This window comes from Canis aureus, chromosome 25 (assembly GCF_053574225.1).
Source record: "Canis aureus isolate CA01 chromosome 25, VMU_Caureus_v.1.0, whole genome shotgun sequence".
NCBI lineage: Eukaryota > Metazoa > Chordata > Mammalia > Carnivora > Canidae > Canis > Canis aureus.
In genome coordinates this window covers 395619-409093 of record NC_135635.1, presented here as the reverse complement: position 1 = coordinate 409093, position 13475 = coordinate 395619, and the positions used below count along the sequence as shown (strand labels likewise).

The following is a 13475-nucleotide window of genomic DNA, read 5'->3' as shown; positions in this document are numbered from 1 at the left end:
GGGGGGAACAGATTGCTGCCCATAAATCTGCCTGTTGCCTCCCTCCTCTCTGCTTCAATGGCTCTTGGCCTGTGGGCCAGCAACTGAGCGCTGGTTGCATTTCCCCCACCCAGCAGATGGTTCTAACAGGTTAGCTCAGAGCTTTACAAAAAGCACAGAGAAAGAAGGACGGCCTGGGGATTGGCCCTCTGGCCCAGAAACCATGTGGGGGGAGGAGAATGAATGTAAATGCTCTGCAGGCAGCCCCGCCCCCTTCCCTCTGCTGGGGCTCTGCCCGCCGCCCCTTCCTGCACGCTGGGTTCAATAGCCAACTGTCTGTATGGCCCTGGAGGAGTTGTGAGGACGGTGACCCCGTGCAATAGATTCCGTCCCTCGCTCTGCAAAAGGCAGCTCTTAAAGCAAACTTGGTGTCCTCCTCAGTGCCTCTCAAGGCTGCACACGCGAGCACACACGTATACGCACAACTGAACGTGTTTTGAGAGCTAATCCTATTGTGTTTAGTTTCTTACATCTGTCAGAGAAAGCCAGGAGCCCCACAGAATGTTCTGTCCCCACCCTCATCTTTGTCTCAATATGTTCACCTTTCTGCTAATCCTCCACTCTCCCCTGACCTCTGAGCATTTCATAGGCAGGATACTAACATCACCAACATCCTCAACTGTCAAATATCCACGACTTGGCTTTGAAGATACAAAGCAGGGGATCAATCCGTTCTACACAGGCTCATCGCAGCTCTCTCCTAAGCACAAATACTCGGTAGAGAAGTTTCTCTGGATGAAGAGGGGATTCTGGTTCGGTTTTCAGAAATCCATCTTTCCTAGAATATATTATTTGATTCCTCTGAAAATGAAGTTTATTTGCTGAGTGGATAGTTCCTGAAGAAAAATACAAGAAAGATCAATAAGAGCTTAAAGAGTGGCTGAAGAAAAACAACTTCTCATAAAAATTGAAAAAAAAAGTTAATTTTTATTCTGTGTGTGTGTGTGTGTGTGTGTGTGTGTATGTGAAGGACAGAGTCCTATGACACCTATAATGGAGTTTTTAAAATATGAACTATTTCAAACGTAAGATATGCCTTTCAGCCTTATTGATGGTAAACCTCCTTTTTGTTTTATTCTAATCTTCTGCACCTTTCCTTGCACATCACGCATTCTCATAGCTCTTCATCTTTATTAGATATGTGCCTGTTACATTGGGAGAGCATGTGATTTCCAAGAATCTGGGGGATTCCCTCCAAGGCAATTCCAAAAAAAAAAAAAAAAAGGTTGAGTTTGGAGCCAGAATTCTATCTTACGACTAAACTTAACTGATCAGATCCTTTTACAGATGTGAAAACTGACACTGTAAGTGAAATTGAATTACTGGATATCATGGAGTCTATTGCTAGGTCCAAGTACCCTTCCGTTTCCTCCCTGGAACCACTAGAAGGTTACAGAATCCTTTAAATCTTTATCTTGTTTTTAAAGATTTTATTTATTTATTCATGAGAATACACAGAGAGGAGAGAGAGAAAGAGGCAGAGACACAGGCAGAGGGAGAAGCAGGCTCCATGCAGGGAGCCTGACGTGGGACTCGATCCCGGGTCTCCAGGATCACGTCTTGGGCTGAAGGCAGAGGCTCAACCGCTGAGCCACCCGGGCGTCCCTACTTTACATCTTTATTTATTTATTTATTTATTTATTTTTATTTATTTTTTTACTTTACATCTTTAAGTGAAGAGGCTATGCTTTGCCTTGGTGGCTCTAGTAATAAAGCATGTCCATATACTTGAAATCTTTTCAGCCCTAGTTTTCTTTTTCTGTTCTAGCCAGTTAATCTTACTTCATAACACCACAGGGATTTTAGAAATTATAGGACTTTTCCTTTCTGCTAAGTCTACTGCTACTCAGGTGGACTTTTTCCAACACCTATAATGCCTAATAATATATTTTGATATATTTTTGAAAAACAACAGTGGATTCCAGCTTGTGATTTGAGGTTCTAAGTGTCCTGGCAATGAAAGATTCCATTCATCTGCTTTATATTCTTATACCTTTCAAGCAAACAGAAAAGTTGAAAGAACAGTAGGACAAATGAAGAGATGTGGCTTTGTCTATAGTCAGTAATCACAATAAAGAGGGTCTAAACAGAAATAAGTCTGACATGTGGAAAAGAAAGGAGCAGAAGATACTTTTTCCTTCTAAGGAATTCTGGAGTTCTGAAACTAAAGACAGCAATCCACCTGTGTAAGGTAACGATCAATGATGCTGTGTCCTGGGCGTGTATCTTTCTCATTTTTTTGTCCCTTCAGACGTGGGCCGCTGCTTTCATTTGCCCTGCTTAGCTCTCTCTCCCAATCTTTATTCTTTTTTAGATTTTTGTTTATTCATTTACTCATGAGAGACACACACAGAGAGAGGCAGAGACCCAGGCAGAGGGAGAAGCAGGCTCCATGCAGGGAGCCCGATGTGGGACTCGATTCCAGGACCCCGGGGTCACGCCCTGGGCCCAAGGCTGAGGCTCACTCCAGCCTCTCCAAATGTACCCCAACTTTCTCTTGCTCCAGATCTTTGTAATTTCCAGTCCTCCTTTCCTCACCTTCCACTGGAGCAGCTCCCCTCCCCTCCCCTCCCCTCGCTATTCCCCTTGTCCTAACCGCTCTCCCCATTTAATCAGCTATAGCCAGCAGGCACGCAGGGGAGGGTCCCCGCGGCGGGGGGAGGGAGGGAGGCGTGTCCTCCCCCGGGCTGGGAGGGGTCACAGCCGGTGTCCCCGCCCCGCCCCAGGGTGGCCTCAAAAGGGCAGCGCGGCTGCAGGGCGGGAGCTGCCCGGGGCCGCGGTGCTGAAGGCGCAGGGCAGGAGCTGTCCACACCCGCGGTGCTGAACTCCAGCGGTCCGGGAGCTGTCCACACCTGCGGTGCTGAACCCCGCGATCCGGGAGCTGTCCTCACCCGCGGTCCTGAACCCCGCGGTCCGGGAGCTGTCCACACCCGCGGTGCTGAACTCCCCACGGTCCGAGAGCTGTCCACACCCGCGGTCCTGAACCCCGCGGTCCGGGAGCTGTCCACACCCGCGGTGCTGAACTCCCCGCGGTCCGGGAGCTGTCCACACCCGCGGTACTGAACTACCCACGGTCCTGAATTCCCCACGGTCCGGGAGCTGTCCTCACCCGCGGTGCTGAAAGCGCGGGGCCCCTTGGCGGCCGCCGGCAGGTGCTCCCGAGTGTCCCCGGGGCGCAGAGTCCCAGCGTCCACACCCGGACGGCCACTGGCGGAGGTGAGCCCTTGGAGGCGGGAGGCACGGCGCAGTCAAGGCTCCCGTGGGAAGTTCCTGCGGACCTCAGGAGCCCTTGGGCTGGGAGAGGACGGAGTAGGGCTGAGGAACCCTGCACCGAGAAGCAGGGAGACCTCGCGGGACAGGTATTAAAGTTTTGATGGTCTTACCAATCCCCATGGCATGTGCTCCCTGAAGGGGAACTCATACTCTCAATCATTTCTATGAACTAGACGTCATAAATAATCCTCCTTTTCCATTTTATTCCACTTTTCCATTTTATTAATGCAGGAGGAAAGGTGTCCAAAAAGTTCAGCCGCTCTTCAGAGGTGGCTTAGCAAGTGCATTGGAAGAATTGACCCAATCGGCTGGTCTGCTCCAGCATTTTAGGGTCGTGCAGAGAGCGGACAGGGGAAGACGGGGAATGGCAATAGAATAAGGAAAGCCATGGGGGCATATTCTTATCATTGCCCCCATTTGCTCTGCTAAAATTCTTAGGTTGTTGTAATGGAGTGGGGGGAACCTTTGCTTTTCCTCAGACCTTTCAGCTAAGAAGTCAGGAAAGATTGCCTATGTATATTTTTGTCTCTTCTGCCTTCTACTCATCCATCATTTACCACCCCCAAAATGTATTCAGGACAATACTAATAAATGTAAACACTTCCCTTGTTTTTGTTTTTGTTTTTGTTTTGTTTTTTTGACAGAGAGACCAGAGAGGAAATGTTCAAGAACAAGGGGAGGGAGGAACTGAAAGATTGAGTAATTTTTGTTTGAAAACTTTACCATTTGAATCTGAGGTTATGAAAAGTGAAGTATGACATGGATACGTTGGATAAGATGTGCCTATGTATGAGCGAGCACACACACGTGTGTGTGTGTGTGTGTGTGTGTACAGGTATTAATAAGAGGGAAAGTGCTAGACTATAAAAAGTTGTGCAGGAAGAGCAGAAAACAACCCACTGGATGGTTTTAGGCAGTGCAAATTGTGAGCACCTTGGTCGACATTCTGTTTTTTCCATGTGAAGACTCTGCAACTCTGAGCAAGGCATTTAGGCTGTCTGGTGCTCAGATTCCCTAAAAACTTAGCTGAATAGTTCTCTTCCTGCTGTATTTAGGATTTTTTCATAGGATCAGGAGGTGAAGTGAGTACAATCAGCTTCCAAGAGGAAAGACACTGTCTAATCATCGTACGTACACATGCAAGTACTCCTTGCCCACTTATTCATCAATTGAAACTTCTCCACAACAAATCAGGAAATAGTAAAAATGTCATATGAATTCCAGTACGGCTCCACATAATAGTCATGCCCAGTGACCTCAGCCCCAGTAATTAAAGTATTGAGTAGTCACAATCATTACCTAAGCAAACATTTTGCTAGAATGGGTTTTTTAATAAGTGAGAGACAATTTCAAATTTGAGAGAATTGACTAACTGTGAAATTTAGGAAAGATGACAAGAGAAAATTTTGTCATATTGTAAAGATGTGTAAGGAAGTCCAAATTCCAAGATCAAAGAATAAAATAGGCTTTATGTGATTAGAATGCATTTGAGGATGGAGTCAGGGAAGGCTGTATTTTACTTCCAGAGCCAGTATTCATTGATTTTTTTTTTTTTTGCTACACTGGAGTCAGCCTCATGTATATTTTGAGGACTAATTTCTTTTGTAAAAATTGGGGAAACTTAAAATGGTGTATCACAATATTGTGTGCAGTGCCATAGAGCTTCCCATTCTGCTTCTACCAAACAATTGCCAACCTTTACATTTGCCTTATAAGTTTACAAGGTACTAGTGCTTGATTTCCTTGCTTTTCATAAAAGCTTCTAAATGAAATATGAAAGACAGAAATATTATTTCCACTTTGCCCTAAGCATAAAAAAAGAAAATATTTTTTTTCTGTGCTCATTTAATAGGTAAGTAATAAATGAGTGAAGAGGGTCTCAGTTTCACAATTCTTTCAGTATGACTCTGTGCTAGTTCACTGACAGGCTAAAAGCCATGGTAGGATTAAATACCATGGAGAGGAGCCAAGTTGGTTTCTGTGATCAGAACTCAGAACTATACCATACACATCTTCAATTTTCAAATCTAAATCTGGTTGTTCATGACCTGCTCACTCGCACCCCCCAACCTCCAGATAACTTTTTGATGATGCATTGGAGATATTTAGGTAGAAAAATTCAAAGGCCAAAAAATATTTTTTTAAATCTCTGAAGAGTCCTGGACTTTACTTCTATTTGAGAGACACTGTTTCTCTCCTCAGAGCTCTGGCACTTGATTCTGGTGGTAGTCTTATAGTGTTTAATCAAAGACAAAAGGAAAAACGTCCAGGGGCCAAGAGTTTCTGTATTCCACCAGAAATTTCATGCACCTAAAAATTTGTGTAACTGAGTAGAAGTGTCCGCAAACTGCTGTCTCCCAATTACAAAACAGAATTAAAGAAGCCAACTTCTTTGGTTAATATGGTGGAAGAGTTTGAGTCAATCTGATAGAGACAGCTGGTAGAAGTCTGTTTCCTCACCTCTTGCAACAGGAGAGAAGCTTTGGTATTCAGTTTCAATAGGAGGTTGGAGAGGTGGGCTTGTCAGGGAATGTTTTAAAATGGGTGTTAACATAGAAACATTGGCCTTTGTTGGCATAAAATCAATATTAGACACAGATTGAAATCATACTTATTTTTGTCCATGTGGCCAGAAGAAGTCATGATGAAATTTAGAAACAATAGTACCTAACACTTCCAAGGCATATACAATGTCGGGCTCTGATCAAATCTTTACATATATTAGCTCATGATGCTCACAATAATCCCATGAAGTAGGGCTATTATTATTCCCATTTTAAACAGAGGGGATAAGGCACAGAAAGGTAATGAAACCTGGCTAAGGTCTTCCCTCTAGTAAGTAACAGAACTGAAATTTAAACTCAGGTCATCTGACTCCAGAGTCTGCTGTCCAGCCACACTGGGAAAAATGGCTGGCTGTTGGGCAATTGTGAGATCAACTTCTGAGCCAATCAGAGGATGTTCCCTCAAGATAATAAGAGGCACAGTAGTTAGTACAATCTACTTTTGCTACTTATCTGTGAGAAACAATTTTTATTTTTGAATATGCAAATGTGTAAATAGATTAGATAAGAAAATTCAAGAATTAACACAAGATCAATATATAGATAATGTTCTACCACATTTAAAGTCTATACAATCTTTTCTTATTTTCATTTATCTTGCGTGAACCACATTGAATATACCTTATCCCTATTTTATCAAAAAGGAAATTGAAGATCAGAGAGTTGTGTAATGTGTTTGAGATCAGCAACCAGGGGTCAGAGCAGTTGGGCCTACAGTGTGTGTTATTCCATCTTCTATGCTTTCAAAGCCACACTATATACCCATGGGATCCTCTTAGAGCTAATGGACCAGAATCTGTGGGAAAAGAGAGAGTTAAACTGGAGCTATCTATATCTTTCCTGTGGTTGGTAAGAGAACAAAGATGAAAATTGATTGCCCTTTTCACTGTTTTAGCCAAATCCAGTTGTTTCTTATCCTTCATACCTGCTGATAATCTGATTTGAAAGTAGCTCTTTGACTCTGACAGAACCATTACATTATGTTAAAGGTAAAAGATGGTCTATTTTCCGAATCCTAGTTCTTGATAAGGGTGAGGATTAACAGAGTTTGGCTCGAGTCCAGAGGTAGGGAGATGGGTATAATAGTAATAGTAAAAAGGTCAATTACAGAGGCTAGGATGGTATTCAGTTGTAAGGAGTAATTCAGGAGACTCTTCTTTCCTCTCTCGCATCTTCCTTCTCAACTCTCCATGCATGTAAGTATGACCCGGTGATATGATGATGAAGAGGAGATGGAGGAGAAAAGGGAGGAAGGAGTAAAAGAGTGGAAACAACAAGAAAAAAATTGGGAAGAGGAAGGAATCCTGAGAGTCAAACACTGCAGAGAACACCTGAACTAGCCTTTCTGGATGATGGTCATTTCCTGGTGACTTAGTTCAACTGATCCACACCTTCTGGAGTCAAAGTGCCTTTCTTTCTTCCCATAGCTGTGATAGAAAAAGAAAGGAGGAAAAAACATAAAACCTAGGATTTGGAATCAGAAGACCTGGTTTTATGTCCTGCTCTATCCGCTTTATATCTTTGCATTTCTGTCACTTAATCTCTGACCCACAGTGACCTTGATTACAAAATAAGCATAAATCCCTATTTCCCTCAGAGGTTGGCTATAAGGCCACACAAATGTTATTATAATTACGTGTGGAACATTGTGTTTCCCAAGCCCACTCCATCCTCTTTGGCCTCAGAGTGCACCTGCCTCAGAAAGGTCTGTGTTACTTTAACAGAAAGTTAATTAGGTCCTTCACCCTCCCTCTGGATATCTGGCTGAGTTAGAAGTGCAGCTCAGCACACAAGCTCCATCATCCATATTAAAAGTGGGATTTTCTAACTTGGCCTGGGCAGCCAGTTGACCAATAGGTTCCAATGTGTGTTTTCAATAAAGCTGCTTACCCAGGAAGCCTTATTAAGTGAGTAAGTCAAGCTGACATGATTTCCGTGCTGATTAACATGAAACCTAGGCTGTTTTTGCAATGTGGTAACATTAATTATTTATAGGAGGTAAATGAGGTTACAAAGAAAACAAGTTCAAATTACCAGAAACAAATCAAATCGTATATTTGTACTCTTAAAATCTATGTACTGAATCCTGCATGCATTGATTTGAGGCCCAAGCTTTAAGGATCAAAAAACATTTATCATGCTCCCTCCTTTCTGTTATACAAAAGTGATGGAAGGTTTAACATTTCAAAGACTAAACTGGTAAACCGGGATGCCCCAGTGGAGCTTCTCAGATACTTTTATTTGGTAAATTATATACCTACAAATTGTTCAGCAAATCTCAAAACAATTCACTCTTCCAGAATTGAATGCAAAATGTTTACTAAACCACTGGTATCTTCTGGTTTTCAAACTGCCAATGTTTTCAAAGAAAATTCTGATTAAACAGTATCTCTTAGGCAAGCGAATTAAAGTAGTCAGGCTATTTCCATGTTTGCAACCACTATGTTCCATTAAGTTTAGTGTTTTTTCCAGATTTTTCATTTTCAATGAAATATTATATAATAATTTCACTAAGATAATCTTAAATAAGCTTTGTAGACCTCTGGCTTGTAAATCTAGCTGCTCTGACGTAGTCTTGTATGGTGATGGGTGATGCATGTACAATGGAAGAGTTTTCACTGTAACATACGGGGAAATTTAAAAAATAGTCAGTGGTAACCCTGCTCTCTTTTCCTGATCCTTTTAGACACCATGTCACTAACACCTCTAACACCACTACACTAGACAGACCACAAGGTCCTTGCTGAAAAACAAAATGCTCTTCAGGTGATGGTGAGAGAACTATTTCATGGTCATGTGGGGTACTGGTCAGTCGTGGCACGGCTCTTTCCTAGGGTGCTTGGAGCTAATGAGAGTCAGCTCATTAGCTGACTTAGAGTCACTTAGACTTAGAGTCAGTGGGAAACATGGAATGTTATAGGTTAAATGTGATATGTCACTAAACAGAGGCTGGGCAGTCCTCTGGAGAGCATAGTAGTCTGAGAGAAACACCGAAACACCACAGTGTTTCATTTATATTATGGTATAAAATGCAACAGTTTACTTACTAATATGCTTTTAAAATTTTGTAGTAATTATAATTATTTTATGCATATTTTATAGTTATGACTTCTTTAGCATCCTCTTTTACTTTCACAAGTTCTCTATTTGGGCAATAATTTATATGCCCACCTTATCTACTTCCCTCCATGATCTGTATTCTGGGAAGAAGGAAAAATAGGTTTTGATTCTTATATCCATTATTCTTGCATAAAATATCCATGAGACAAAGCACCAGAGAATAAAAAGAATTAGGCACTGGCACTACTGGCATTACAAGGAATGATCAAGTCAATTTTCATTTTCTTTAGCTGATTTTCTTGTAATATTCCATAGCTATATTAGTGTCCTGGGCATTTATTTGAGTCTTAGATTACTTGTTTAGAATGGTGGACTTGGACTGGATAACCATAAGTTGAATCTCAATATCATTCTGTGCTTTACATCTAAGATATAAAAAGAAAGTTTAGATTTACATCAAAGCAGATATTCACAGACACTAATAATTGCCATTTCTCTTTCCAGAATCTAGAAATGGCAAAACCTTATGTGAAATCGAAGGAGATAACAGAGTTGGTCAACACACCATCCTGGATGGACAAAGGTCTGGGCTCTCAGAACGAGATGAAGGAGGAGGAGAGAAGACCAGCTGCTTATGGGATGCTTGGCAGCTTAGCTGAAGAGCATGACAGTATTGAGGAGGAAGAAGAGGAGGAAGAGGATGGGGAGAAGCCTAAGAGACGGGGTCCTAAGAAAAAGAAGATGACAAAAGCTCGCCTTGAGAGATTCAGGGCTCGAAGAGTCAAGGCCAATGCTAGAGAACGGACCCGGATGCATGGCCTGAATGATGCCCTGGACAACCTGAGGAGAGTCATGCCATGTTACTCAAAGACCCAAAAGCTCTCCAAGATAGAGACTCTTAGACTGGCCAGGAACTATATTTGGGCTTTGTCTGAGGTTCTGGAGACTGGGCAGACACCTGAAGGGAAGGGTTTTGTGGAGATGCTCTGCAAAGGGCTCTCTCAGCCTACAAGCAATCTGGTGGCTGGATGCCTCCAGCTGGGCCCTCAGTCTGTCCTCCTGGAGAAGCATGAGGAGAAATCCCCTATTTGTGACTCTGCCATCTCTGTCCATAACTTCAACTACCAGTCTCCTGGGCTCCCCAGTCCTCCTTATGGCCATATGGAAACACACCTTATTAATCTCAAACCCCCAGTATTCAAGAGTTTGGGAGAATCATCCTTTGGGAGCCATCCACCTGACTGCAGTACACCACCTTATGAGGGCCCACTCACTCCCCCTTTGAGCATCAGTGGGAACTTCTCCTTGAAGCAAGATGGATCTCCTGACCTGGATAAGTCCTACAGCTTCATGCCACATTACTCCTCTGCAAATCTAAGCTCAGGGCATGTGCATTCAACTCCCTTTCAGGCTGGTGCCCCTCGCTATGATGTTCCCATAGATATGTCCTATGATTCCTACCCCCACCATGGCATTGGGGCTCAACTGAATACAATCTTTACTGATTAGGGCAAAAAGATAAGCATTGCAGAGAATAATGTGAAGATGTTTCCCATGATTTAAATCGTTGAGCTGAAGACTCAATGACCTTAATGGAACCCTATAGATATATATCAAACACGGTAGTCCCAACCCAGTTGGGCCCTCCTGCACCTGCCACCCTCTTTTCTCATCAGCTTCTCATAGTGTATTGATTTCTTTAGTTAGGGTCCTCAAGTGAAATTACTGGATTGTTTACAATCTTGTAGGAATAAAACAGAGGCCGTGGGCCCAATTCTAATGATGCCAAAAACTCATTGAATGATCCAGGCCAATTAATTTTCCATCTCTGGCTTCTCTTTATTTACTGGTAAAATTGGGAAATTGTTTTAAGTCTAGATGATTTTTAAGGTCCTTCACAGCTATGAAATTCAATAACTTTGATGATCATGCCTATAAACTTCTTGAAACTGAAAAGATTGAAGAATAATAGGAAATGGACAATATATGTGGAATGATTAGATGGAGTTGCCAAAGGAGCACAAGATGCATTTCTCTTGGGTATTTGATAGGACTTCTTTGCATCTGACTAAAAATAGCCTCCAAGGACTAAAATCCTAACTTGGCTTTCACTGTGACTAGCTCATCTCTTAAAGAGATGAGCTCTTTTATTGTTGGCTGAAAGCTGAACATCCCTTCCTTAGTAATATCAGAACCATAATAGAGATCTCCTACCAATTTGATCCTTGATAATATTTCATAAACACTTCCTCAGTAGAAGAGGTGGGGCAAGAAAGTCACCGTAACCTCAGACTTCTATGATCAGTGGGATTTCGAGAAGTCATCTAGACCATTTCATAGCCTCAATAACCCAGGGGCTCTGGAAATTCTGAAGAAACTCAGGTGCTGCTACTGGAATCAGCAAATAACCAGGGCCATATTCAAGAGCAATAAAATGGCTGTTGGCTACACTGACTAACCATAGTCTGGGGCCTCCTTCTACCTTATAACCTGCCCACAGGAAAACTAAGTTTTCTTTAGCAAGATAAATTTCATTTATTACAAAAAACATGGTTAGAACAGCTGACCTCTGTCCACAACAATTTCTATTATATTTTCTAGAAGGATTAGCACCAATGAGTTTATTGATCAAACTTGATTTTTTTCCAATGCATATATATTCCTTATCTCCTCCCCCACCAATTGTTACCTCTTTCTCACTTCTAAAACATAATATATTATTACATTTTGTAGATAACATCCCAAGTGAGCAGACTTAGGGATGCAGAAATCAAATCCAAGGCCAGTGAATGCTTTTACCAATCTGTGTTTTCATCACAGGTTTATCCTGATTTGCAGGATATTTATTTTTTCTTCACATTACTCTTCTTTCCTTTAAAATATCAACACTAATTTTGTCAAAATTTTTTTCCAGAGAAATGTGATCTGAGAAATGCCACTGGTCTGTTCAATATGCCAGGGCAATTATTTAAAACAAACTAAAAGCCTAAATGGTTTACATGATAGTGGGCTGCATCCTGCTCCTGCCAGAGAGGACAAGTTTAGGATGTAGGGTACACAAATAGGGCCAATGAATAAAATTGATAAGGCAAGTTAGTATGTTGTTTTCTACAGCTCAGCTATCCCCTAAAACCTGCCAAACTATCTGTATATCTTGACTTTTTCACCCTCTTATTATCTCCTTACAGTCTAAACTGCTCTCTTTCCATTTTGCTTGCAGTACTGACCCTACTGTATTTTGCACCCTTGGTTTGTAAATCCCCTTGAAAGACCCTTGCAGAGAGATCTTAAATCCCACCAGCCACCAAAGTGGTTCCCCTCACCACACTGCTTAAGAGGGAAAAGGCGAGTAAAATGTTTACAAAGCCATCCTTTCTGAGGGTATCCTGGCACTTACTTTTGTGAGACACTGGGGGGATCTAGCATTTTATGGCATTTAAGCTTGTAGATAATGAATGTTGTTGGAGCTATTTATTAGATATTATTTATTTAATTTATTTCCCCCTTCCTTTCATGCAAACTTCTTGGGGTCCATACATGTGCTTGTAAACCCTCCCGAAGTCTTCGTTTGGAAAGTAGCTCATAATTTTTCTAGGAATTCCTGAGTTTGGGGTGAGGCGAAAGGAGAGACTGAGTGCAGAATTACCTGTAATGATTTTATAAAAGCAATAATTTGAATGGCTATGCAAGTTAATATTTTCAGATTCCTTCCCCTCTTCATTCTAAGATGAGCCAGTTATTTTTTGGGAATCTGTTGCTTATGCTTTTGAGGAATATGGTACCCATGATCCAGGCCCTTCTGGGGATTGTTCAGAGAGACTTTCTATTTGAATTGAAATTTGGGAGAATGATTGGAAAGAGCCTACGCTCTCACCCAAGGTGGTTTCATTCTTCTCGGAACTTTATTAAATACAAGAAAAAGAAAGCAATTGTTTAAACTTTTTTTGTAAACAAACAAACAAACAAACAAACAAAAAAACACAAAACCCAGACTGTTTCTCCTCTCCTTTTTCTAGCAGAAATAAAGCTGTTTTATTAGACGTTGTGTTGCATTGTCTGTCTTCAAAGTTTTTCCTCACTCTCACCTATCATTCTTCTTGGACTCTATGTCCTGTGAATAGTCAGCAAGAGCACAGGCAGGTCTGTCAGGGTGACTTACATCCCGTGTTTCAACTTGCTTGCCAGAAGATTTGAAAGGTCTAAACTAAGCAGCCAGACACGTAGAAGCACCGATCTCTGCCACACACATAATCAACTATGTAATCAGCAGGTGGGAAAAAAATATCTTCCCATTTACAGAAATCTAGGGCTGTGGGCATCCTAAACCATCGAAACACAGAGAGGTGGCCCGTAGGATGATGCACTATTATCCAGAATTGGGCCTACCAACTTTTCAAAATTTATGAAGTATGCTTTTTGGCAACTGCTTCTTAACATCTCTTGACTTTTTTCTTTCAGGATTCCTTCTTACATGAATAAAAATGCTGATGATAAAGAAATAATGATGATGATAATAAAACATAATTGGTTAGTCAAGGG

At 41.8% G+C, this 13475-nt stretch overlaps 1 protein-coding gene across 2 annotated transcripts; it reads left to right on the top strand.

Annotated features, from left to right (window-relative positions):
• Positions 1-2813: 2813 nt before the first annotated feature.
• Positions 2814-12976, top strand: NEUROD4 (neuronal differentiation 4). 2 transcript variants are annotated; one of them, XM_077869727.1, is made up of 2 exons: positions 2814-3255; positions 9441-12976. In XM_077869727.1, the coding sequence occupies exon 2, from the start codon at positions 9450-9452 to the stop codon at positions 10443-10445; it is 996 nt and encodes a 331-aa protein (XP_077725853.1). In that variant the 5' UTR covers positions 2814-3255; positions 9441-9449; the 3' UTR covers positions 10446-12976. The 2 variants fall into 2 exon arrangements, with proteins under 2 accessions (XP_077725853.1, XP_077725854.1); XM_077869728.1 differs by lacking the exon at positions 2814-3255 and adding an exon at positions 3263-3398.
• The last annotated feature ends 499 nt before the right edge of the window (positions 12977-13475 follow it).

Coding starts and splice junctions, on each gene's coding strand:
- NEUROD4 (XM_077869727.1), top strand. CDS start 9,450: ATGGCAAAACCTTATGTGAAATCGAAGGAGATAACAGAGTTGGTCAAC.